The sequence below is a fragment of the Chlorocebus sabaeus genome, chromosome 25 (genome assembly GCF_047675955.1).
Source record: "Chlorocebus sabaeus isolate Y175 chromosome 25, mChlSab1.0.hap1, whole genome shotgun sequence".
Taxonomy (NCBI): Eukaryota; Metazoa; Chordata; class Mammalia; order Primates; family Cercopithecidae; genus Chlorocebus; species Chlorocebus sabaeus.
In genome coordinates, this window is record NC_132928.1 from 21,266,532 (window position 1) to 21,294,229 (window position 27,698).

A 27,698-nucleotide genomic window follows, 5' to 3' on the forward strand; every position below is an offset into this window, starting at 1 on the left:
TTTTTTTTTTTTAATTTACAAGAAGAGGAAATTTGCCCCTACAAATTCCAAGACTCTAGTCTCAACCCCATCAGACAAGCCCCGTTCCTCCCCACTCACCCCTCACTCAAAGATCAAGAGGGAGGTGTGCAGGATGTGCGCGGTGACAGGTGATGCGAATGGCGAGCGAGTCCCTGTCCCTACTGTCCTCACCCACTCTTCCTGTGTCCTGAGCTCCCCGCTAACCCCAATGCTCGACCTTCTATCCCCACCGGGGACTAAACCAGCTGGGCTCGCAAGGCCCTACTCGAATTCCCGGGCCCTGGCAGCATTTTCCTTGCCCCTTTGGCTACTTAAGGTGGCCGATGGGTCCGGGCTGAGCTGGGCGCAGGACAGGCAGCGGAGCGGCCTCCGGATGCCAAACCTGCTTCTCCTTTGTTGACAGCTTGCGGAGGAGGAAGTCCGCGCGGGCGGGGGAGGGGGCACGGGGCTGGCTGTGGCGGGCGGTGCCAGCAGCGGGCGCGGCCCCAGCTCGGGCGGCCGCGGCCGGCGGGGAGGGGGTTAACGCGCGCGGCCTCTATGATAATGAGCTGCATGGTAAAATAGGGAGGCCGGCGCTCAGGGCTCCGCCGCCGCCGCCGCCGCCGCCGCCGCCGCCGCCGCCGCCGCCACCGCGGGAGCCAGAGCTGCCGGGCTGAGAAGCATCCGCGCCAGACTGGAGCGGGAGGGCAGCGGAGCGCAGTTGCTGAGAATTTTTCAGCCGAGAGGGCGAGCGATCCGGAGAGAGACCCCGCGAGCTTGGGAACGGTAGGCAGCGCGAGCGCCGCAGCCGGCGGAGCAAACCTCGAAATAGATCTGGAAAGCCAGGCTCCCGGAGGAAATGGGACTGTGAACGAACCGGAGAGCAAGAAGGGAAGGAAGCGCCGGGATTGCTGATGTCAGAGGAGCCCGGAAAGTCGCGCTGGAAAAATCTGAAGACAGCCGGGGCTCTGCTTCTTCCCCACGAGAGACACCGCCGGCCACCCCCACACGCCCCCTCTGCACCTCCGGGTGCCCCCCGCGAGCTGGCGACAGCGCCCAGTCGGGCTGCTGCGGGGCGACGGAGGACTGAGGGGCGCGCGGAGCGGAGACCGCGGGGCGACTTCAGGAATACAGATAAGTGGCTGGTGGCTTGACGTGGATTTTAATGAATTTGGACTCCATGTGGATTTGGTCTTCTCCCTGATTCCGAGCTGCGGGCAGGGAGAGGGGCCTCGCGCTTCCTTCAGCAGCCGGCGGCCGAGGCAGACGGAGCGGGGACGGAAGGACAGACCGACGTAGCCGAGCTGGGTAAGCGGCGGCTGGGCCGGGCGCTCGGAGTCGGCAGCGCCTTCAGCCTTCTCCCCACAGGCGCGCACACCCGTGGCGGCTTCTCCCGCACCCGCCTCTTTGGGGTCCCGGCCCCAGGCAACCGGGCTCGGCCGCGGCGGGCGAGTCCCGGGATGGGCTCGGCCACTTTCGCGGGCCGGAGCGCGGCGTGCGCGCGATCTCAGGCTCACTCGAGCCGGTGCCTCCCGCCCAGGGCTTCCCGGCCGGCCGCCCGCAGGCTTCCCGGCCGCGGGCTGAGGGCGGCAGCAGCGCTCCGCGGCGCGCCTCCACCGCGCACCTGCTGGCGCTCTGCGGCTTTGGGGAGCTCGGGCAAGGCTGTCCCGAGAGCTGGAGCCCAAAGAGGGCCTCGGTGGCACCAGCGAGACAACCCAAAGCCACAGTGGCCAGCGATCGATTTGGGGGCGTTCACTCCAGTGCCAGAGTCCCTGGTGGCCGCCGGCTGTCCCTTCAGATCCGGGACTGGAGATCAGGGGAAGGGGAAAACATCATTTGCGCGGGTTCCATAAGGCTCAGGGAGAGATTCCCAGGCGCTGAATGGGTCTGAGTGTTTCATCTCCCCCCGGACTCCCTTTGCGGGGTATCGCCCAGCAGGGGTCCAGCCCCATAGTTTGAGGACCACGCGAGTGCTGGGGGTTGAAATGGGAGTTTGCTTAGGGTCCCAGAGGCTCCTTATGAACCATTTGAGAATATTTCCTTCCATGTGCTCTTTCTTGCCCCACCCCACAAGTTAGGTAGGGATCCTAGAAAATTCTAGCCCTTTTTATCCATCCCACGGGTAGTCTTTATAATGCCAGTCATGGTCTAGATGCCCAGAGAGTCCCCAGAAACTACCATTCTAGGTCCCCGAAAAAGTATCCACCTGTTTGGAATGACCCTTGCCCTAGTGGGACCTACCTACTGAAACTCAGCTCTGCTCAGGAGGGATAGAAATAATGGGAGAGAGGAAGTTGGATAAGAGATTTGAGGTTCTAGGTCAGCAAGGGTCTAGAAATGAGAGCCCCAGGAGGTTGGCAATGGAAATATGAACAGGATTCCTGTAGGAATCTAAGATCTTAGAGTGACAGTGGCACATCATAGAAGGTACGTAAGGGACATGAAGGTAGGATCTGTTTGAGGGGATTGGGACTGCCAATCACAGCTTGAGGCAGTCACTTGGGGGCCCATTGGCTTGGAGGAACCCACAGAAATTTGGGGTCACATTCATTTTCCTTCCATTCACGTGCACAGTGGACAAGGCTTATGAGCGGCAGGCCAAGATGAATATCTTGGCTGGCCTGGGCTGGACACTTTGAGAGCACGAGTCAGGTTTAGCTCTCCCCTCTCCCCACACAATAGCAGTCTCCCTCCTTTGCTGGGCTTCTTTCCTAGACATTGAAACTTCACTGTTCCCTCTGGGTTGACTTTGGGTTCTGGGGCCTTCTACTGAGTGACAGAGCCCCAGGAAGAGATAACCTTGGCTGGAGGAATTCAGCTATTCCTAACCGAAATGCACAACTTTTATGCAATGACCCCAGAAAGCTCCCAGAGTTTCTTGCAGCCCTCTCCCCTCTGACCTCCAGGCAAGAAAAGAGAAGAATTCATTAACTTCCCTCTCTCTTCACAGAGAACCATTTGAACTAATTACCTGGGATCTCTCCTCGGTGGTGTCCTGGGGGCTGAAGGGGCAGTGAGGAGAAAGGGTAGGGAACCAAGGAAACAGAGTGGAATCTGTGAAAATACCCTAGCGAGGTTGTTTTTCATTCCCCTTCTCCCACCCGGCATCACCACCAACCCCTCCTCATCCCGGAACTTGCCCCTGCTACCACCAGCCAGCATTACCTAAAGGAGCTATTTCCCTCCACTCTGCAGCTGATCCTCTTCAGGGACCTGCTGATAAAGGGAGGGCAATGCAGACTGCCCTCTCTGCTCCCTCACTGTCCTCAGCAAATTGCATTAGGATGGGGGCAAATTGGCTTGCAAAGCAGTTAAATGGAAATGACATTTGGAGCGATGTGCAGGGAAGATGCTGAAGAGCAGCAGTGGTAAAGTACCAGGAGATCTCCTCTACCCAGGGACCATGAGTCTGCCAAGGAAATCCCAGCTGGTCCTTCTTTTTGACAGGGCATAAGGACAGGGGTCCCTCGAAGCCTGGAGCAGGACAGGGAGGCTGGCTAGCTTTTCAGCCCAAGTCTAAATGAAGAGTATGGCAGCGTCTTACGTCCATCACCCAAAACCATGCCATTACAAGGTTGGTGGCCCCCCTTTCAGAGCTGGTCTGAATACCTACCCCTGTCTTCAGAGCACCAGGGGAGCATTTACCCTGCAACTCTCTTGACCATCAAAAGCTGCAGATGCGGTGAATGTAAAAGTTCATTCACCATCTGTTTTACTGAAGTCTGCACTTAAAATGAGGTTAAAAAGAAAGCACTCAAAGAACAGCTACCTGTTTCCTATTTACAAATACTTCTGATTACTCAGCTAATCTTTATTTCATGGGCAGGTTATAAGAAAACACAGGAGCAGGAGGTGAAACCAGTGACATGGTTAAATATACAAGGCAGCAGCTGACAGCAGCCTAAACTCACCACTTTAGGTGCTATGAAATATTTATGGTGCTGGAGTTGTCACTGTTTGGGGGTTTAATAGTTTCTATCCTACCTCATCTTCTATGATTGCCTCCCTAAGATATAGGGTTTGGTGTGGGGGAGGCAATCCCTGTCTCCAACAGCACCTCCCCACCACCACCAGCTGTCTCCCTGCATTGCCACACAGCTGTCTCCACACACACGAACTGAGGCATAATATACTTCTGTCCATCATGGCAAATGGAGAGGCAAGGAGCGCCTAGCCAGCCCCCCACCCCCCACCCCCATTCTGATCATAAAGAGACTGCAGCATTGTGTTACAGTCTGTTAACTAGAAATAATTCAGGACTGTCCATAGGGAAACTGGTAGAAACAGGCTTTGAGGTGCTGGGAGTTTTACAGCTCATGTGCATTCCCCCCTCAGCCCCAGTCACCACCGCCCCACCCAGGGGCAGTCTGTTATCAATTCATTATATGTGAATATTCTATTTCTACCCTTCACATATGTTCAGTTCAAACAATAATGAATGGAACCGGTTCCCTTAACAGTTTTTTCACTTCGTTACAAAGATTTCATGCCTGATTAGAGTAAATAAGGGGTGGGTGTGCATCCACTTCTTTTTTGGTCATTTCTAAAGGTGAGCCCTGTGGAGACAGAGAGGAAGGCAGTTCTTCCCAGGGTCAAACAGCTGGTCCCAAGGCACGAGGGAGGGATGGCTGGTAAGAAGAGCATACCCCCATCCTCCTGGGCTTTGCCCTCAGGCTCTCCTGGGCCTCATTCTCTAGCATTTGGGCATATGGAACCTCTTTATCTAGCTCCACACTGCTCCATCTGGAATTGGAGGGCAGAAATAGAGGCGAGAAAGTTCTTTGTTGGGGAGCAGGGTCCCTGCTGGGTAAGAGTGTAAGGGGAGACGAGGAAGGAAGGGTGCAGAGCTGAAAGAAATGGCTGAGGCCTGAGCAGTGCAAAAGTTCTCTGCTCCTACAGTTGGTTAACCATTAACCGCCTTCCCTGCCCCAGTTCTGTCTCCCTCTTGGGTGAAAGAATATCTCTGGGAAACTTAGAGGACCAGCAGGTGTTCCCCCATCTCCCCCCTCCTCACCCCAGCTTAACATTTGCTCTGTCTCCACTGTCCTGCCACAGCCCCAGGCTCAGCCTCTGACCCCTACTCACCTCTTCCTCACCTTCTTCCCCTGCCCTAGCATACTCTTCCTACCCACTGCCAGTCGTCCCTTTACCCAGGCATTGCCAGTTGTTTGCAGGGCAGGGTGTGTGTCAGAGACTGGGAAGCAGGCAGGGAGGTGGGGAGAAGCTATTGAAGGGAGCGACTGGCTTCACACAGGATTTGGAGCAGGAGCTCTGAGGTCAGGTTATAGACAGCTCTATAACCACTAGGATTTTCCTAGTGCTTCTCACTGTGGATCTGGCTTGTGGGTGGCTGTTTTGGCCCTTTGAGGTGAGTCCATGTGGTCCAAGTCCTTCCCAAGGCATTCCTAGCAAGTCAGACCTGGAATCCTGAACGTCAGAGGAAACCAGCAGGTGAATGGAAGATGTCGATCAAGATACAAGAGCAAAGGCACACGTGGAAAGACAGAAGTCAAGATATGGGCACAGGCGCAGATAAATGGAGAGAGGGAGGGAGACAGCAAGGGAAGATAAAGACAGAGAGACTGACAGTGTGAATGAGGGCAGACAGAGCTCAGAGCCAACATAAAGAGAAAGTGGGAAAGAGAGCCTTGCAGGCAGAAGGGGGTTTTCTGAATCTTCCCGGGCCAGGGAGGCTCCTGGCTGAACTGGGAAGCCGAAGTAGCAGGTTATCTCCACTAGAGGGGACTCTTGAAAGCCAGGCTTGGCCCAAAACAGTGGTGTGTGTGTGTGTGTGTGTGTGTGTGTGTTTTAGAAGAAAAAAATATTAATAGATGAGATATATTCGAAACTTCCAGCTGTCACTTCCCAGAGACCACAACTGGTAGGGTCCTATTGCCAGTGAGACCTTTGGGCCTCTGTCTGTTTGCAGAGGATGAGAAGGCGCCTGCAGCATTAAGCAGGGGTGCACGGGTTGTGAGCAGCTCCGGAGAGGCCTGCCCCAACAGGTCACGTCTAGGGGTGGGTGGCAGGGAGGGAGTGCATTCTCAACTTAACAGGCAGTCCAATCTGCTGGCTGGCCCGCCAAAAGGCCCTTGCCAGTTCTTATCAGCAACAGAAGTTTCTGGCCCATCCCTGAAGGGCCTTTACATGCCTTCCCATCTCTCAACTCCCTAAATGCAGATTTTTGAGACTCTCAGGTGGTAGCAAAACTGCTCCTGAGATTTTTTTTTTTAAAGACCTTTCAGGAACTGAATGCATGTCAACGTTGTATCGCTGATTTAATCTTTTTCTTCATATTCTCTGTGGGAGTCTTTCTCTGAATTAGAATTCCCCCTTTCATTTCAGCAAAGGACAATATTGAGAGACAGCAGAGTCCAGAGGCTTTTCTCATCTAAGGAGATAATGACTGCCTAAAAGGGGCATGGAAAAATATTGAAGTTTTGGGATGGGCAGGAGGCCAGAGCTTAGCAGAGTCTCTTCCGATCTAATGGCATCCCCTGATAGTTCATCTTGGTTTGCTTTAGCTCAGATGTACCTGGAGGTCAGGGCAGGGGGAAGGGAGGATGGAGAAAAGAAAGAAGAAAAACAAGATAAATGTATCGTGTTATGAAAGTTTAATTCTGCTTTTCTTTGGCTAAAATTACTTTGAGTGTGAGAGATAAAAGGCAGTGGAGTTGCCCTTGGAAAGTTCAAGTTGTCTTTCAGAGGGAAGAGGAGGAGGGATCCCAGGGCTCTGAGTGAAGAGCTGGTGAATGAGCCTGTCTCCTCCGTGCCTCCCAACACACACACATTCTCTACGAGGCTTTGAGAAGACAGAAGCTTCTGACAGAGGAACCCTAGGCCCTCCCAGCCCTCTTGGAGGAGTTGTTCTCCCAGGCTTTCTCTTGTTCTATCTAAACAGCCTCCCTCTCAACTGTAGTATAGAGGGAGAGAAGAAGGAGAGATTCTTGCCCTTTGTATTAAACCAAATAGGATGACACTGAAAGCGGGAATTGGAATTCATTTAAGTTTAAATAAATAGGGATCCATCATCTCTGTGGTGCCAAGAATGTGGTACCTCCCTCCTAATACAAGGATGAAAAAGTAATAGATCCTACCTTCAGGACATTTACAGTACATTAAGGGAGTGAAGGAAGAAATTGCATAAGCCAAGTACCCCCAAATACCTGTAGTAAAAGGCAGAATGGCATTAACAATGTGTACTAGGGGGTCAGAGGAAGTGAGAGCAGACAGCTCCTCAAAGCCTTTGCTTTAAGTCATGGGAGATGAAGATTTCCAGGAGAGACTCAGAGGTGCTGGAGAACTTCACAGTTTCCTGTGAAGAATGATGACTATTTAATGCTCTTGCGGGCTCCAGCCTCTCACAGCTACCCCTACTTACCCGATTTTTCCCTCAGTCTTCTCTGAGGATTTTAAATGGACAGCGTTGGAGTTGTTTTCTATTAGTCAACATCCTAGAGGAAGGACTCCAGGGTGCACACTCCCAAGCGTTTTCATGTTGTATTCTATGCAAATTGCATCCCTTTCTGGTACTTCTGGAGCTGGCGTGTAGAGGCCAGTGTGGTGCCTCAGGAAATAATATTACTCATCCACATTCACATTTAAGTGTCCAGAATCCTGCTATTATGCACCTACTCTTATCTGAATGAAGTTATTAAATGGAAGGACCTGAGAGGGAAGATTTGGATTTTATCCCTACACCCTGGCTGGGCAGGGGAGTCTGTCCACTCCTCGGGCTGCCTCTGCCATGTGCTTGCTATCTGAAGAAGGAACCATTCTCTTTTAAGCTTTCTGTCCATTAAGAGGGTAGAGGGATACTAATGGAGAAAGGTTAGAAGGATGAAGATTTCAACTCAAAGAGAAGGTAGCCATTCTCTTTTAAGCTTTCTGTCCACAAAGAGGGCAGAAGGATACTAATGGAGAAAGGTTAGAAGGACGAAGATTTCAACTCAAAGATAGTTTCTAATCCTATAAAGGAAGGTCATGTTCTCCCTGCACCTTGTCTGAGGCTGGGGGAGGCACATCAGTGATGCTGTCAGGGAACAGACCCCTGCACTGGGAAGTGCAGAGCTAGGGCCATACTTAGGCTTCAAGAGGCCTGTGAAACCTTGGAGATTCTATATCTTCAAGAATGATGTGGGTACATGTTGTTTTGTATTTCTGAAGAGAAGGAGTTCTTGCCCCCTCCACAATGTAAAGAACTACTAGATCCCAGTCTCTAGAACCTTTCCTAGCCATCGTTTCCGCTTCTGCTCTGGTGGTGGAATGGGGCTTTGGATGAGGAGCTGTAACCCCAGTGCCTCTGAGTGGTAGAAAACTCAGTAAGTGAACAAGAGCACGCCAGGGACAGCTCAGAATGTCAGGGGAGCCTATGGATTGTGATTGCTCTGTGACTATGGGCAGGTCTTTTTACCTTTGAGCAGGGATTAGAGGGAGTGGCCGGCCAGGCAGCGTGCTCCACCCTTTAAGGGAGAGAGGGTGGAAGGTTCAGGAGCAGAGGAAAGGGTGAGTAGAAAAGCCCTGCCTTGCGGTGTAGAGGCAGGAGGACCAGCAGGCAGACAGAAGTGGCGAGAGGGGATGTTGCTGCTTTGAAGTGGTTTCCTGCTTCATAAAAGCGAAAGGCCTCGGCTGGGCTGGGTAAATATTACGTTGGCCTCTGACCTCCCACCTCCCCTGACTGCTCCCCCGGCTTCCCATTTTTTTCTCCTGAGGAACAAAAATACCTGAAGGAGAAGAGCCAATTTTTTGAATTTCACTGAGAATGGGGTTCTTAGCGGGAGCCCAGCCCAAGCTGGACAGGAAGACCCAGGCTCCTTCCCTGTCCACAGACAGGAGGCCCCACGTGAGTCAGCAAAGCTCTCATTCCAGGTCTCCGCTCCGTGTTTTTGGGCAGTGGTGTTTTCCAGGAGCGGGGCCGGCTGGGGATTGCACAGTGCCCTGACGACACTGACGCCCCACCCTCACTCCCGCTGCCTGAAACTTTTAACAAGTCCCGCCACTCTCTGTGAGATGAAAACCCAAGCTACCATGTTTTCTGTAAGGCAAACACCCCACCCCCTGAGGTTGATCTGTAAATGAACAAAATTCGAGTCTACCACCCCACTCGGAGTGACCCCCCAGGGGGTCAAGTTCTTCAGCTTTCTTGTGGCCCACAGACTGAGAGAGAAAGATCTGAACTGCATGGGGAGCTGGAAGCCACTCCCAGCGCCCTCCTGCAGGAGGTTTAGGCCCCACTGAGATGGTCGAGAGCAGATGGTCAGGAAGAGCCCGGTGTCAAAGAATCAAACAGGAACTAAGTGCCTGCCTTCACACTTGTAGCCCTTCCCGCTTCCTAAAGATTTCTCACCTGTTGACCAGTGCTTACCCTCCATTTGTTCCCTGGTCCCAGGAGGCAGATAAGAGGTTAGTTACGCTCTAGCAGAATTGGCTCCTGCCCCTTACCCAGCACCTTGGTTTCCCTGGCTGTATAATGGAGTGAATACTCAAGCACCCTCACTTGTCTTTGTTTCTGGAGTCAGGCCCAGGAAGAGGGTGTTAGGTAAGTTGGAAAAATGACAAGTGCTGGAAGCAGGGGAAATTATTCTAAATTTTGGAACAGGTATAAAAAGCAAAACTAGGGTTATTTTCCCCCTCTCTTTCCAAATTTGTTTGGAATTTTCTGAGAAAAATAAGATTTTATTTAAAGAAAATCTGTATGCTAAAGTATAAAGGGCTGAATACTTGGTGGAGATGGGAAATAGAGAAGAAAGTCAACGGTGGCCCTGCAAGGAGACTACATTCAGGGCTTGTGGTCAACGCTTAGCCAGTGGGATTGGAATTTGAATTCTGACTGTGCCGCCCTTGGATTTTTAGTGCCTTCAGAGCTCTAAGAGTGGACACGAATGACACTGTCACAGGATTGGTAGGTTGGCATTGCTATGGGAGTCAACCCTTCATGGAAGAAGAAAAGGCAGAGCTCGTGGGCGTCTGGCTGCTTGGCTGCAGAGAGAGCTCCTAGGGGCAGGGACATGGATGGAGCAGACACATCACAAAGAGCGTTAGCAGGAGTGGAGTCCAGGAGCCCAAACTGGACCCTGGGGCTCAGGGATCATGTCCTTAGTAGTACTGATCGTCGGTCAAAACATAGCAGGGTGTCTGGGGAGAAGCATCAGCTGTCTTCTAGTAGGCCAAGAAGCTCCCCAAGAACCACAAGGAGACTTGTCCCTGTTGGAAGTGCAGAGTGCGGGATGGGGACTGTGAGAGGAGAGTCCTAAACATCCCATACCACTGTCCAAGAGCCTGCTGCAGAAAATGGGGGCAGCAAGATGCCTTGATTTCCTTTCTAAATATTATTTTTTAAGAAAGAGTTTGAATTGCAGAATAAATAGGTGTTTGGTGTAGAATACTTGGGAAATGTTTTTGAGCGTTTAATAGTAGCTTTTATCCAGGCCCTCATAGTGGATGTGAAACCCAAGTCCAAACTGGGTAAGTGCATTGCCCTGAGTCACACAGCAAGCTGCCATTCACTGCCCTCCAATTGCTAGGAGGTTTGTTTGCCCCAGCCTCACCCACTACACTCTCTTGATCTGCCCACTTAGCTACCTTTTCTCTCCAGTCTCTTGTCCCTGCACTGTGCCCAGTGACCTCCCCCATCTCTCTCTTCCTTGGTTTTGAGCAGACAGGCATCTCACGATGACGCAGTATTCCCTGTGAGAACTGACCTCTCCAATTCTCTACCCATCTGCCGGCCCTCAGCACACACCACAGCCCTTCCATGGTGCTGGGCAGTGTGGTGTCAAAAAACTCCCCCTTTTGAATCGCTCCAACCAGCTTTCCTCCATCCACAGTAAGCCTTGATATTTGCACAGTCAATGGCTCTGGCAAGGCCAAGCTGCCCCTCCCTCCCCGAGAGGCACTGTGGGCACTGTTTGTGTTTCAGTCTCTATAGACTCAGCATTCACAACTTGAAGAGGCTGAGACAATGACCCAAGCAGCTGCCTGCAGACTGTGCTGGCTGGGAGGCGCAGAGAGCTCCAGTCTCACAAGGCTGCGAGGGAATGAGAGGCAGGGAGGGTCGGCCCAGACTGGATTTGCACATCATGCACCTGGGAGCATTCTCGGGCAGCTGTGGCTGACCTGAAGGGAATGAGGGGTGCTGGGATCCACAGAACCTTGTCTAGGCCACCCAGTTGACTTCCACTGCATGCCCCCAGCTTCCTTGGCCAAGTTTTCCACCAACTGTGCAGTCCCTGGGGGTCTGGAAGAAAAAGCAGGGCTCTGGGGAAGCAGCCATGTCTGGCCTGGGGATGGGAAGAGACAACATTTGTCTGCATAGAGAAAAACAGGAAGCTTCACCTGGGAGAAGAAAGGTACATTCCTTGCAAGAAATTTTAAAGTTGGTGCAGCATAATTTCATTTGACTGAACAAGTGTTTATAGAATATCCATATACTGAGTATGGTAGCGGGGAGACAAGTCACTGTCCAGGTTCTTGAGGAGGTTTCAACCTGGAAGAGAGGGTATGCACACAAATCATGGTCCTACAAGTCACAAATAAGTATTGCAAAAAGACAGAAAGAGCAAGATTAGTCAGAGCTATCCCAGCCTGGAAAAGGCTATCTAGGGAGGGAATGGGCTTTACAACATTTAGGGAATTCAAGCAGAGGCTAGAAGATGGCCAGGTCTCAAGAAGAGATTCCTGCATAGAGCAGAGATATCATAGCTGATAGCTGAGGGCCCCACACCCATCCTAAATTATCTAAGCTTGAGTGTCCCTGCTTGCTGCTCAGTAAATCCAAATTCAGTGGAGGAAAAGGCTCTGTTATGAAGTGGAGTGTCAGGTCCATACAGTTGAATTACAAAGTAAGTAAAGTTGGTTCTCACACCTTCAGGCCCATGGCAGTCTCCTCTGAGCAGGGTGCCAGGAAGGCTAGGCTAGGGTTAGCCCTGGTCTCCTCTGGAGCCAGAATTCTCCTAATCGTGTTAAAATTAACACTCCCTCTACAAGCAGGAGCAGACCCCTCTGAACCGAGATTTGGTCAATTCTCTGCTTGCACAGCTCTAACTTCTAATCATTGTCATAAACAGGATGGAAGCAGCTGCTCACTCCAGTCTATTATCAGCTTGGTTGGAGACAGAGAAATTTAAATGACAGTAAGATGCTTAGCAAAGAAACGAAAGTCAGTGTTAAAAATAAAGAAAACAAGACAGCTTGTTTCATCGAAATAGAAGGGTTATTAAACAGCCCTGAATTAATCAGTGATCTGCCACTGTCGGGAATTGAAGAGCAGCAAGGCCGGGGCTGAGAGCTGGGAGAAGATGGGTAAGGAGAGGAGTCTAAGGCAGATAGGAGGCTCCTGCGTTCTTGGGCTGGCTGTAGGGCCTGTAGAGGTGCTTGGTCTTCAGAGGGGTTGCTGGGAGTTAGCATTCTTTCCCACAATAAAGGGCCGGCTGGGGAGAGGGAGACTGGCACAGTGGTCTCTCCTTACAGATTTGTGCTTTTGGATCCTTTCCATCTGCCACCACCTGTGCAAGCCCCTGGCCATGTCCAGGCCTCAGCCCCTCCCCAGCCTTCCTTCCCTCCCGCCAGAACTGGGCAAGAGCCAAATGGCATTCAGTGGATGGCCAGCAGCTCCCAGCCCGACCTTTTCCTCTAATCATTCACAGGGGGTCCCCAAGAATTCAACTCTGAGTCACAGCTCCTTAGACCCCACCTCCATTCGCAAAGAGTAGTAACAGGATATCCTCAACTATGGGCAGAGTATTGCTTATGTGCAGGCAGAGAGTGTCCTCTTGAGTAAGTGATTTCTTCCAAGATGTATCAGTTGGTGACATCTGCAATGCCAGGCAGCAGAGAAGCTAAGTGACATGTTTAACTCCAAGACCCCCCAAGTCCAAGTCCCATTTTTCACATCTGGTGCCTTTGCCAAAATATTCAACCTCAAATACACCTAAATCCTCTCACCTGTAAACTGGTGATGCGGATGCTGCTCTCAACCTCACCGGCTTGAGTAAAGGGTACATTAGTGGGATGATGCATGTGAAATTTTTAGGAACTTGTAAAATCACTGCACAAATACATGTTCATATTACAGTGGGGTCCCTTGCAGACTCAGAACCAAACATCAGAAGAAAGGTTTTCCAGAGGGCATGGAATGCATCTGGGAGGAGAGCAGACAGACGTGCTCACACCTTCGCAGGGATGTGGAGGGGAGGGCGGGTGACTAGGCACATCTGCGTGCACATGTGCCTTCATCCAGTGTGGAACATGTTGGATCTTGAGTCAATCACTCCAGGAGCATTTTCTTTGCTCCTTGACCTCCACATTCTTTCTCCTCACCCCTCCCTCCCACTTGCCTCCTGGGTCCCTCCTGGCTGTTTACCCTTTTCCCGGCTTCTCTCTCACACCCCATTCATCATCCAGGGCCAGATTCTCACTCAGGGAGCTCTTTTCATCTCCTGCCCTAGGTCCTCCCTCCCCGGCCTGCCATTCCCACCCTGCTCCCCGTCAGCACATTCCTCTCCCTGTCTCAGCCTCTCTGAAAACTGCACCCTTCGCTCTCCCTCACAGCGAGCTGAGGGATCCAAGAGGGGTCCGGGGCCGGGCTGATAGCGCCTCAAGGGTCTCAAATGTCTACTTCCTGTGCTCCTTCACCAAGGGGCTGATGCCACTCAAGGTGATTAAGTGTCCTTCAGGCCAAGTGTCTGCACCTCTTGGCACAGAAGAGACCTTTAAGTGGTCAGACGTCTTCCCAGAGTTCCAGCCACCCCTCAGTTTCCGCATGCCCCTTTAATCCAGCTCCATGGCACTCCCCTTGCTTGGTGTGTATGAGTGTGAGAATGCCTGTTATTTAGGAAAGGCTGTCTGACAGCTAAGGATCTCTACTGCAAGAGCTGGGAGTCTCAGACAAAGAGAGAAAAATAATAGAAACTGCAGGTGGGAAGATACAGGGTGGGGACATAGCCTGCTTAAGAAGCTTCCTCCTGAAAAGGAGTTAGAGCTTTTTTATTGGAAGGCTGGCTGTTGGTTCAGAAAAGCACTATAGAGAAAGAGAGGCGGGGAAAGACAAGGAAGGAAGAGGAACTTCAGTCTATATACCAAGGCGGACCTGTATGGGAAGGGCCCAGAGAATGCAGGGCCCCAGCCTAAGGAGCTGGTATCTCAGCATCTTCTCCTCCTCCTCAGGACCGGTTTTCCTCTTTCCTCCTCTACACCCTTCTGTGCTGCCACAGGTGCCTGGACAAACCAGCAAGAGCAACACAAGTGGTCCTAAATCAGCTGAGGGCCATGAGAGGAGGGGTGGCCTGGAAGTCATGGGACCACTGATAGAACTGGTGGGAATGGCTACTCAAGACCTCAGGTCAGCATGGGAAGAAGGTGGGACTAGCAGCACCCTGTTTGTTTCTTCCAAGAGGACTGGGTCTCAGCAGGCAGGTGCTGGGTCACCACATTCTACTGCACAATGATCACCGCTCTCTTGAGCTAAAACAGAGCCCTCAGAGTTTGTCACCATCATACAAGGCAGCCCAGGAGATGATGTCCTTGTACAGTGTTTCTCCAAAAACAGAAACAAGAGTAACTGGTGTTTACTTAAAGCTCTAGAGTTTACAAAACAATTTCACATCCATTATCTCATTGATTCTCACCACAGCCCTGTGAGGTGTCATTTTACAGCTGAGGAAAGTGAGGCTCCAAAAGGTTAAATAACATGTTCAAGGTCACCGAATTCGGAAGTGATAGAATGAGACTCGAGCCCAGGTCCCTCTCCAAAGGCCAAGGTCTTTTCTTTGCGCCATCCAGCACTGTGAGCTTGACCTCCTTGTTGAAGACCCTGTTCTGGAACCTTCCAAAGGGACTTCCCCCACCCCACTCTGTTGATCGCTTTATATTGTGAATTTTTCATTATTTTATGCTTCTTATGTGATCCATGATATTATATGGTTAGCAACTCTGGAGCGCTCTTGCGAAGACTCTTCCTGCACAGGTCTGGATTATACATTCTTCAAAGACAGAGCTGGTATTTTCCCATTCTTCTCCATCTTTCTTCCCACCTCACCCATCTAGCCTCACCCAGTGGGTTCAAGACAAATAATAGCCAGGATCCTTCCTAAATCATTCACCTCCTTCTTCACTACCTCCTGAAGATCAGTCATGACAGATCCCTGAGCCAAGTGTATTAGTTCAAATCATTTACTGAGGCTGACTAGCAGGGACAGTGTCCATTGAGGGAAAGCAAATGAGCACCTGGGTCCCGCCTCTCGCTGCTCTCGACAATTCAGGCTGAGCACAATATGGAGTGAAAGTTATCATGCTAGCCCTGTACGGATACCAAGAAGCATGAGATACTGTTCTTGCCTTCAAAGGGCTTCTAATTCAATGGGGAGATAGGAAATAGTCACATAAAAAAGACAGCCAATGCTGCAATGTAGTGTGTGCTACAATCAGTGTGTGCCCAAACCAGCAGTTTTTAATCGAGTTTAGAGGAGAGAAAAGAGATTGGAGGTGGAGAGGCCCTAGAGGGTTTAAGAGGCTTTGAAGGATGGGCTGGGTATGGATAGGCAAAGAAGGGAGTGGAAACAAGCATTCCAGGGCAGGTTGTTTTGGGGACTCAACAGACCAACCAGTTTGTCGGGAGAGGAGTCACTCTGGGAGAGGTGGGCAGTGAGGTTCAAGAAAGAAGAGCCAGCTGGGGAAGGACTTGAACTTGGGTGCTTAGCAGTGCCGAGTCTTTCTGGGCAACAGCAAGGAGCCATAGAAGGTGTTTCCATAGGTGAATTTCACACTTTGGCCATGTGCGTGGCAAAGTTAGATAGTGGGTCTGAGGCGCAAGAAATGAGGCAGCACAAGGCACAAATTGCAGATATGTGGCTGGATTTGGCTGCCAATGGGTTTTACCAGGGTCCATCTCAGAGGAAGGCCTGGATGGTGACAATGTGACTGTCTTAGAAACATTATTTTCAGGGAGGCAGCATGGGGATTCCTGGTGAAGAGCCCTGCCCTTTGAACTTTTGGGAACCCTAGCTTCTGGAAATGAGCAGTGCTAAAAAGTGCACATCATCTGGCACTAATGGTCACTGTCCCTGAGATAGAGATGAAGCATCACGGATGGGGAGTCCTCCTTGTCCCTAGAGAGCTTCAGTGGCCAGCCATGTGAGGCCACTGGAAGTAGAAAGGAAAGCCTGCAAAAGAAAGCAGGAAGTTCTCTCACCTGGGTCTCCTGGGAGCCATTAACATTTTTCTTCAAGAAGAAAAAGATGTGGACAGCTTCAAAGGAGAGTATGTGGGATTTTAGGGTCAGTTGAGATGAATGCCTAGTGCTTTGTTCTGGTTTTTTCTTACTCCATCATTGTTCCTCCTTTTCCCTCCCAGTAGTGTAAATTAGAGCAGTGTCATTATTTTTCAAAACATTATGTTTAATGGCAGTGTAATATGCCATTATATGGAGTAACTGTAATTTATTTAGCCTTTTAGTTGAGTACTTTTTAAGCTTGCTCTCCTGCCCCATCTCAACCTCAAAGAGTCCCTGGCTCTCCCTTGTACAGTGAAGATTACATGAGAGACATTTCCAGGCTGTTTGAAAATATCATTTGGAATTGCTCTGAAAGGTGGCTGCCAAGCTAGCAAGCCTCTTGCCACCCCTGGATTCCACCTGGTGCTTGATAACCATGACTCCTGTGTGCCCTACCCCAGCACTGCCTGGTTACCAAAATAAAGGATCAGCTCGGCATAGACATAAATGGAACTGTGGGGCCTCAAGTTTTGACCTTTAACATAAAGTACTTGCCAAATCTTACTAAACATTCTGGTGAGTTCTCCCAGACCAGTGATAAGAAGGTTTGGCTGAAAAATAAACCTTAAGAATCTAGGCAGTGTAGAGTAGTAGGGAAAGCATGGGCCTCAGCAATCTTGGCTTCCTAGCTGATACTTGTCAGGTTAGGCCTCCTGAGATTCCATTTCTTCATCTGTGAAATGGGGATGGTCATGCCCATCTTGCAAGGTAATCACACAACTATGGATAGCATATGCAGGGCATGTAGCATAGTGTGCCATGTAGCAGGTGGTTAATAAATGATAATAATAGTAGCTTCTCTTCATTATTTTCTTCTAGAAAATAAATGAGAGTTGCTAGTAATTTGCTACTTGTGGTCATTAGAGTATGAGGTCTCCTAACGTGAATCTTGCCTTGGCTTAGCAAAGCCATATGCCTACTTTTATTTCCTTTTTCTGCCTTTGGAAGGAGCCTGAGAATTCCTTTTTCTGTCCTTTAATCCCATAATGTCTACCAGAACAGCAACTCAACTGATAAGGTGGTTTAAATAGGGTCCTGTTAGAATCAGGGAAGAGGTGGGATGACCTTCCTTGGACTCCCTTAGCACAGAAGGCAGGAGTGCTCCCACGGCCTGCTTCTCATAGCATCAGAGCTCTGCTAATTTGGAGAAATTCTTTCTGACCCAGTGGGGAGGTGGCCATGGCAAAGCAGGGCTCCTTCCTGACCCTCCCCCAAAGGGGGTTGAAGAGGGCAGAACCTAAGGAAGGGGGAGCAGGGGATGGGGTGGCAGGGAAGGCAGCTGCTTGAAATTGATTGCTCTTGTAGTTTAGTTTATACCATGCGGCTCTCTCAGCTCTGCCCGGGTGGCGACCTTTAGATAATAAAGGGAATTCTGGGAGATTTCTGACAGGCCCATGACATATGGGGCAGGTCTGCAGGGTCAGGTGGTGTATCTCCCTGCTCCCGGCCCCAGGGTAATGAATCTTGTTTTGACTTTGCAAAGCCAGCTCAGCCAGTGTCCCAGAAAGAAACAGAGCCCCCGCCAGCCCCTCAGATGAGTGCACATCTTGGAACCCTTCATAATTCAGGGATACAACTCCAAACTTTTACAGCCTGTGAGTGGAGAGGACAAACACTGCCTGTTTTGCTAAGGCCCTGGGAGAGCTGGTGTGGTTTCCAGGGCTCAATCAGAGCCTACTGGGAGACCTGGGGAAAAAAAACAACAGAAATCTCTCCCTGACGTTAAAAGCAGTGGTCCCAGGACAGGGCCTGTGCCTGGAGGAGGAGCCAGGGTGAGAGAAGCGGAGATCTCTCCTTGGGGTCTGGTAAGTGGTAGATTCACTCTTCTGGGTAGGAAAAGAAAAAAAAAAAAGGGTAGGGTCCACCCTGCAGGAAAAGCGGAAATCAGCACATCCTAATTCTCATCCCGAAGCTGTCAGGGGCAGAGCAAGTGAGTTCTCTGGGCTACTGTTTTCTGGGCTGCAGAAGGCAGCAGGAGTCAGCAGCTCCTGACTGTTGATACCCCCTCATCTCTGCAAATCTGCATGTGCATGCACACCCACACCCCTCTTCTTTAAAAGAACAATACCTGAACCATGAAGTTTGATTGCCTTTCTCCTCCCTGCTGTATTAGTTTGCCAGGGTTGCTGTAACAAAGTATCACAGACCAGGTGGCTTAAGCAACAGAAATTTATTTTCTCCAAGTTCGGAAACTGGAAAGTCTGAGATTAGGATACGAGGATGTCGGCAGAGTTGATTCCTTCTGATGGCTGTGAGGGAAGGAGCTGTTCCAGACCTCTCTTCTGAGCTTGTAGATGGTCAGATGAGGATGCGGATGTCTCTTTATATCAGCTGGCCTCTGTGGGTGTCTGTCTCAGGCTCCACATTTCCCCCTTTTTATAAGGACACCAGATCATACTGAATTAGAGCCTACCCTAGTGACCTCATCTTAACCTGATTACCTCTATAGAGACCCTGTCTCAGGGACGGGCGCTGTGGCTCACGCCTGTAATCCCAGCACTTTGGGAGGCTGAGGCTAGAGGATCGCTTGAGTCCAGGAGTTCAAGACCAGCCTGGCCAGCATGGTGACACCTCATCTCTACAAAAAAAAAAAAAATTAAAAATTAACCAGGCATAGCCATGTGCCTGTGGCCCCACAGATCCCTGTGGTTCCTAACGCTGATGTGGGAGGATGGTTTGAGTCCGGGAGGCGGAGGCTGCAGGGAGCTGAGATCGTGCCACTGCACTCCAGCCTGGGAGACAGAGAGAGACCCCGTCTCAAAAAACCCAAACCAAAACAACAGTAACAAAAGATGCTGTCTCAAATAAGAACACATTTTGAGGTACTTAGGGTTAGTCTTCAACACAGGAATTTTCAGGGGACACAATTCAGCCTTTAACTCAATCCTCTGCTTTCTTGCTAATACCCAGCCCCTGCACTTGTGCCTCGTTACCCTGCCTCTGTCCCCCATTGCAAAGATGGATGGTCCCTCACTGTCACGCACGTATGTAAGATCCAAGGGCCTTGTCCAAAGCTGAGAGCCACACACAGCTCCCTTCTCACAGTCCCTGCTGCCTCACCGCCTTGAGTATGGGTTCTTTCCTCTTTACTGATTGGGACTGTGAGAGCGTGCCCAAATTTTCATCTCTTACTCCTTGGTTATTGGAGCGTGGATGTAGTTTATCCCACCTGTGAAAGGAATCGCGTATATGAAGACAAGCAGGAGATCCACCTTCTTATAGTAAGAGAGGGTGACTGGGTAGAAATTGTCACCCAAATTTGTCTTGACACCTCCTAGAAGGGCCATACTGCCGTCTGCGTCACCTTCTCGGAGAAGGCTGCCAAGGGTGCATGCAGGAAGAGATCTGTTTTCCTCCACTCTCTCCTCTCACCTTCCGTCTCCACTCTGGGGCAAGGTATAGCCACTTCGCTTCACATAACCACACAGAGTCTAGGGAAAAAATGACATTCAATTAATGAAGCAAATGCAGCTGGTAGAGAAGTGACATCTAAATTGTTCCTTTGGTCCCCTTATTTTCCGTAGGAAATTCTTTCTCTCCTCACCCCCCTCCCCCTTTTCCCTTTAAATCGCGTGCATAAAATACGCTAATAACAATCTTCAGTGTCTGTGCATGAGTGACAGCTGAAATAAGAAAAAGACTAATCGTACCTCCTGCAGCCCTGTCACATGGAGATTAAATGAGTCTCTCTCCCCACCCTCTCCCTGTTCCCCATCCCCTCGCCCCCACTCTCTCCTCTCTTGGTTCTCAATGAGAATCATGGGCATTTGAATAATAATATTATAGACGCCATCAGGGTGACAGTGGGGAAAAAATCAGCTCAAACCCATGATTATTCCTTCACTCTAATAATTATTTAAATACCAGATAACTCCTTTCACTCTAATTGAGGCCTTTCAGCCGTCGGCATTACCCGGGGCTTTCGCGTTCGCCCTCTCGCTCACCTTGTGCTACCCAACGTGCCTGGACTACCTCTAAGGTCGGTGTTAGGCAGAGCGACGCTCAGAATGCCTGCATGTACAGCTGCACAAGGATATGAAGACAGGTCCTTGAGTAGCATTCCACCCACAGGGACAAGATGGGGCCTCAGACTCTCACATTTAGACAATTTTATTCTCATAGAAATCTTAAACCAAAAGGAGCCTTCTGAGACCATTGGGACCAATTCCCTGCCTCTAGGTAAACTTATTCCTAGGCAGCTTCCAGGAAAATTCGACATCAGAAAATTTCACAATCTCCTTGGCAGGATGCTCTGGAGATCCTCTCTAGACAGAATGTCCCCCTTAATATCTAACTTTAGTCCCTTCTGCTGTAGCTCTAACTCTTTGGGAAGAAGGAGCTTTCTGTGCATAGACTAAATCTGACCTGTCCGTGGGGTTGTGGCACAGGACACCATAGCTCCCAAGTTGCAGCATAGGTGATGGTCCTCAGTGTGACATTTGCCTGGGCCTGCCTGGGCCTAGAGGAGGACAGAAGCAATCATTCTCCCCAAGGGGGAAAGGAGCCATTCAGTCATGTGTCTTTCATTCGTTCTGCCCCTTAATCTGCCCCTCTTTGAATCTGCCCTGAGCACCACCTCGTTGTCCAGGCCCAATGCCACACTCACTTCTACATATCATGGGGCTACCATCAAAGGCATCTACTTTCCCCAAAACAGGACAGCCTGAAGGCAAAATGTAACTAACTCCCAGGACCCTTCCACCTGCAACAGAGGAAGCGCCTGTCTTTTTGTCATGAGGTCTGGGTTCTGACTGCAGCCTGTTTCTGACTCATTTTGAGTCACCCTGGTCAATTTGTTTCCTTTCTGTGGGCTGTGGTGTCTTTCATATTAAAAAAAAAAAAAAAAAAAAAAAAAAAAAAAAAAAAAAAAAAAACTAGTGGGTTGGAATAATCTTATAATCTCCCTCAGCATTCATCCAAAGTTCCTGCTTTAAAGGCACTACTCAGAAGGAAGAGCTGAAGGAGAAGACGGACTCCTCTCCACCATGGGAAAGGAAGGAGGCTAAGTGACTTCCATGAACAGCTGCTAACTTCCCTGAATTCACAGCCCTCATTTTCATGCTCATCTTTTCCCTACCACCATCTGGCTCCTCAGGGTGCGCGAGCCCCCTAGTAGGTGCAGCAGTAATAGTAGGCACCCTTTGCTGTTATTGTTATGAAAACTGTCAGCTCCAGGATGGTGCTGGAGGTGATGATGATGTTGATGACAGGGTTGTTAGGAATGAAGTTAGTGGCAATGGTGGAGCTACAGATGGGCCCACGGGTATGAGAGCTACTAACATGAACTTTGACTCAATTTAGCAAAATCGTATTTTGAATCTAAATTCTCTTTCCACCAGCTCCTTTTGCTATAAGGGGAAGCCAAGTGGAAACATAGAGGCATGTGCACCCAGATCTCCTGAAAGGAGCAATAGGAGAGGGTAGCAGGGAGGAGAGAATCCTCCGCTGAGCTGAACTGGAAATGCCTGGTTGTCATTTCTTCCCTGCTTTGCCACTGACGCCTGCAGCAGCTGATCAGGAAGGTATCAGATGCCTTCACTAGCTGTCACTAACACCTGCCTCCTGAATCCTGATCGGGGAGATGGTGTCATCAGGCCCTCCACATAAAATATTCAGTGGCACTTGCTTCCCAAAGAGGCAAGCATGGCCTCTCCTTGGCATCAGGAACGCTCCGAGTTACATGTCCTGGGAGACTCTGTTGTTTGGGCAAGAGTCCCAGAGCAGCATTCCCTGGTTTGAGACTTGGAGTAGGAGAGAGGGAAACTGGTAGAACAGAGACTAGGCAACTTTTGGCTCTTGAGAATGCATGTGACAAGTGACTTCATGCACTAGACAGAGAGGGATGTGACAGAAAGAAGAAAGCATCATTATTAAGAGAAAACTCCTGAGGTTGACACTAGCAGAAAATTGGGGATAGGAGGAAGTGCTACTGGGTATGCAAAGTCATAGGCATGTTTGTTTACCAGTGTCTACCAAACTGAGGATGGGAAATTCATTCTAAGACAGATGGGATGGATGGAGGTGAGGAGCTGGAAATAATGACAAATAAATTGCTATAACAAAGGCTAATGTATCTTGAACACTTAAGATGGCCAGGAACTGTTCTAAGTGCTTGATATGTATTAACTGATTTCATTGTAATAATACTATGAGGTAGCTACTAGTACTAACCTTATTTTATATGGATAGTTAGATAACATCATAGAATGGATAAGTACCTTGACCAAGTATACACAGCTATAGGCTCCATTTGTATCCAGGCACCTAAGTTCAGAGCTCATGCATTTAACTATTATATCACACTGCCTCTCACCAGAGGCACAAAGGTGGGCTCCCTCCCTCCTTACTCAGAATGTGGATAGGAAGCCTGATCTTTGCCCACTGGGCTCTGCTTGGAACAGCTACTTAGTCACATCAATTTGGCATAGAAAGATGAAGACTCTCAACGTGCCCTTGAAGTCAGCTGTCTTTATGAAGGCCACACTCCCAAGGTGGGGTGCAAACCTCCTTTCACTGCAGGAGACTGTTCCTCCTCTTGACTCCAGTGTCCAATGACAGCTGTTCCCAGGTGGGCGGTCCCTGAGCCCTGTGAGATGAATTCACTTGACTGGTTACCAGGAGCGGCTTATCCCGAAGCAGATGCTGATTGAGGGTGAGAGGAAGATAGCCCAGCTGGAGTGGTCTGTTTAGAACTCCTGGCCTGAAAAATAAAAAACTCCTGGCCTAATCAACATCTCCAGGTTGGAGTGAAAAACCTCAGTTGCTATTGGAATCACAGACTCTGGGAACTGAAGGAACCAAGCTTTAAGGTAGCATTTTATCTGAAAAAAGAAATCTTATAGGTTGACTCATTCAAGTACCTTTTGTTTTAAGATCAAAAAATAGGCTCATGGAAATGCGAGACTGGTCTAAAGTGAGTGACACTATAATTCATGAGTCACACAGGCAGAATGTGAACCCAGGGTTCCTGAGACTCCCACCTTTCTTCCTGCCCTGTGACCTCAGGGCATCAGGACCCCTGTGACCTTATAGACATCAGGAAAGTTTTTTCATTCTCAGTCTAACTCTCAGGATCCTGTGTTTCCACCAGCTTTCCTGCAGTCTGCAGAGAGGCTACATTGGGACTTTTGCAGTAGTATGATGAGAAGATCACCTTGGATCTGTTTCTTTCCGCTTGCCACATACTTCCAGACTTCCCAGCTCTGTCACTGGGTTGGGGAGGCCTAGAGATCAAAGGCCCACCCACAATGTTCATCTCATTGTGAATGGGACAGGAAGAATATAAGCAAAAAGAGAAGTCAAGAGCTATGGTGGGATTTCTGAAGTGCCATGTCCTGTGGAGTCTTCAAAGATAATAACAGGCCAGGTGCGGGGGCTCACACCTGTAATCTGAGCACTTTGGGAGGCCGAGGTGGGTGGATCACGAGGTCAGGAGATTGAGAGCAGTGTGACCAACATGGTGAAACCCTGTCTTTACTAAACACACACACACACACATACACACACACACACACACACACACACACAAAATTAGCCAGGCATGGTAGCGCATGCCTGTAGTCCCATCTACTCTGGAGGCTGAGGCAGGAGAATCTCTTGAACCAGGGAGGTGGAGGCCTCAATGAGCTGAGATAACGCCACTGCACTCCAGCCTGGGCAATAGAGCAAGACTCCATCTCAATAGTAATAATAATAATAATAATAATAATAATAATAACAAAAACTAACACAAGTTAAGTGCTCACTGTCTGCCTGCAACCATGCTAAGAGGTTGGTCTCTATATTGTCTCATTTACTGTCATGACAACTTGAAAGGTACATACTGTAGTTATTCCCATTCTACCAGAAAGGGACATGAGACTTGACTTGCCCCGAATCCCAAATTTGTTGCCGAATTCTGTCTAACAACAACATAAGCCACTCACTATTCAAACTGTGTCTTGGGAGGGTACCAAGCAGGGAGGTGAGGTGGCTAATCTTAACTGTATACCATGTCCTTCCATGTTATCTCTGCTATTATCTCTGCTACCAGGACCCCCTTCCTTCCCTCGCGGCTCCTCAAGGAGGAACCGCTCTCCACCTGGAACCCAAGGAGCTTTTCTTCCCAGAGACAAGGGTGTGCAGAGAATGGCCTCTTGCAATTCCCCGTCCAGCTGGAGAATTTAAGGATTCTGTTATTTCCTTTCCACAGCTCCTCTTCAGGAATTCACGTCCTGCTACCGGCCTCAGGACATAGCTAAAAATAACCTCTGGTTTCCAAACTGAAAGCTCTGTCTGTTGGGAAGCTTTGCCGGTGTGCGCCTGGGGCCGGAAGGGCTGTGTCAGAGTAACTGAGGTCAGCCTGAATCGCATGCTCCTGTTGCTTTCCCCTTTCCAAGGAAGCCCAGGGCCTCATGAGTCACCCCGAACACTCCAGGGGAGTCAGGCTGGAGGAGGGAGTCAGGTGGGACCTACTGTGGCACCATGGTGGCTGCCAGGCCGAGGATGCAGAACTGAACAAGAGTAAGGGTCATTCCTAAAGAAACTCTAGGGGATTCTCTAAGTGGTGCCTGTTCTAATTATAACCCCATCCAGCCAGAATGGGGAGTTGAGGGAGAAAGGCCTCTCCTAAGCTGCCTTGGAGCAAATTCTCTATCCTTCAGGTGTTTCCATCCCTGCCACCTTATGTGCCCAGAGTTCTGTCTGGACTTGCCTGAGAAGGTTGCTAGATGATCTGTCCAGATGAGAAAAGCTTTCTCTGCGTGACAGCTTGCTGCCTTCTCCTCCTGGTGCCACAGTCACTTCCCACTGTCCCTCTCCATAAGTCAGGACAGTACCGTGATAGTGATGGAACAGGCCCTGCTCTCTGACCTCCAGGTCCTGCTCACTGACCTCCAGGCTGTCCTCTCTGACTTCCTGCCCCTGGACCAGCCTGCCCCTGGCTACAGGCTGTCCTTAGGAGCTCCACCTTGCCTCTCTGGCAGCTTCCTTGGAACAGGGAAGAGTAAGCACCAAGGCTCTGGAAGTGGAGGAGCCTTAAAGCCTAGGAGTCAGGAGGCAGGGGGAAGTGTAAAGGAGTTAGGGCTAGAGACTGGGCTTTGAGCATGGCCCACTACGGCCCACGGGTGATTTCATGGATGCTGAAACAGTCAGGAGGCCCCAGTAGTGCCTGAAATGAGACTGAACCTCACTTCACCACCCTTTGCTGCTCCTCACATTCTCCCAAACCTGGTACCCCTGCCCCAAGTGGCTGAAGCTAAACTCAGCTAGCCAGTACTCCCTAGCAAGGGGACTGGTTCTCTATGTGTCCTGGCTCCCCATGTGCTCTGCCTGCAGAGAGGCAGAGGTTGAAGCAATTTCCCAAGGACCTGGCTGCCTGGCAGCAGCTGGGTGTCCACCTTGAGAAGGATGGGGGGATCTCAGGAGATCTGCCTGTCTCCCAGGGGCTTTTCAGGCTCTGGAATGGCACATGTGGGAATCCCAGTCTTGTTGGCTACAACACGTTTCCCTTTCCTGACAAGTTCTAACAGCTAGTGATCCGGGTTCTTCTTGCTGGAGAAGAAAGGGCTGAGGTCAGAGAGGGGCACTCTCACTCAGGGTGACCAGCTCCTCACCTCTCTGTGGACAACAGAGCATGAGAAAGTAAAGAGATGCAGTGGAGTGAGGTGATGAAAGTCTAAAATAGGAAGGAATTTTGTGCGCAATATCAGGCTCTGGGAGCAGTTGACCTGGAGAGCCTGGGGGAGGGCCTGCCTAACAAGCTTTCAAAAAACAGGAGCGATTTCCACTGGACTGGGATAAGACGTGCCGGTTGAGTGGGGAAGACTGGCTTTAGTCCTGACATCGGATTGACTGTCTGGGTGAACTTCAACAGCCTTTTAACCTCTCTGAGAGATGAAAACGATGGCTTCAGAGGCCAGAAATAGAGATGCTTTGTAAAATAAAATTTTTTTAAAAAGCAAGTATTCTATAGCGTAAAGGCTAGGGACCAAAATAGATAACAGGATTCCCTGAACATCCCTAAGAGGGAGAAAGTTTGTTAAAAATAGAAAAAACAAAATTCAGAAGAAAGAGACTCACAGAGCTAAACCAGGATGGGGACCCTGGGTCAGGCCAGCCTCTTCGCTCCTCCTGGAACTTATTTTTGTTCTGACCACTCTGCCTTGTGTTTTGCAGAATCATGTGAGGGCCAACCAGGGAAGGTGGAGCAGATGAGCACACACAGGAGCCGTCTCCTCACTGCCGTCCCTCTCAGCATGGAACAGAGGCGGCCCTGGCCCCGGGCCCCAGAGGTGGACAGCCGCTCTGTGGTCCTGATCTCAGTGGTCTGGGTGCTGCTGGCCCCCACAGCAGCTGGCATGCCTCAGTTCAGCACCTTCCACTCTGAGAATCGTGACTGGACCTTCAACCACTTGACCGTCCACCGAGGGACGGGGGCCGTCTATGTGGGGGCCATCAACCGGGTCTACAAGCTGACGGGCAACCTGACCATCCAGGTGGCTCATAAGACAGGGCCAGAAGAGGACAACAAGTCTTGTTACCCTCCCCTCATCGTGCAGCCCTGCAGCGAAGTGCTCACCCTCACCAACAATGTCAACAAGCTGCTCATCATTGACTACTCTGAGAACCGCCTGCTGGCCTGTGGGAGCCTCTACCAGGGGGTCTGCAAGCTGCTGCGGCTGGATGACCTCTTCATCCTGGTGGAGCCGTCCCACAAGAAGGAGCACTACCTGTCCAGCGTCAACAAGACGGGCACCATGTATGGGGTGATTGTGCGCTCCGAGGGTGAGGACGGCAAGCTCTTCATCGGCACGGCCGTTGATGGGAAGCAGGATTACTTCCCGACCCTGTCCAGCCGGAAGCTGCCCCGAGACCCTGAGTCCTCAGCCATGCTCGACTATGAGCTACACAGCGATTTTGTCTCCTCTCTCATCAAGATCCCTTCAGACACCCTGGCTCTGGTCTCCCACTTTGACATCTTCTACATCTATGGCTTTGCTAGTGGGGGCTTTGTCTACTTTCTCACTGTACAGCCCGAGACCCCCGAGGGTGTGGCCATCAACTCCGCTGGAGACCTCTTCTACACCTCACGCATCGTGCGGCTCTGCAAGGATGACCCCAAGTTCCATTCATATGTGTCCCTGCCCTTTGGCTGCACCCGGGCCGGGGTGGAATACCGCCTCCTGCAGGCTGCTTACCTGGCCAAGCCTGGGGACTCGCTGGCCCAGGCCTTCAATATCACCAGCCAGGACGATGTACTCTTCGCCATCTTCTCCAAAGGGCAGAAGCAGTATCACCACCCGCCTGATGACTCTGCCCTGTGTGCCTTCCCCATCCGGGCCATCAACTTGCAGATCAAGGAGCGCCTGCAGTCCTGCTACCAGGGCGAGGGCAACCTGGAGCTCAACTGGCTGCTGGGGAAGGACGTCCAGTGCACCAAGGCGGTAAGGAG

The 27,698-nt window shown here is 50.5% G+C and overlaps 1 protein-coding gene across 1 annotated transcript in view; it reads left to right on the top strand.

The window, feature by feature from the left end:
* The first annotated feature begins 560 nt into the window (after positions 1-560).
* Positions 561-27,698, top strand: part of PLXNA2 (plexin A2) — a 222,350-nt gene continuing 195,212 nt past the window's right edge. The window contains exons 1-2 of the mRNA XM_007988604.3: positions 561-1,308; positions 26,423-27,690. Coding sequence (XP_007986795.2) covers positions 26,458-27,690 — 1,233 coding nt within the window. The 5' untranslated portion in view covers positions 561-1,308; positions 26,423-26,457. The remainder of the gene's footprint in view (positions 1,309-26,422; positions 27,691-27,698) is intronic.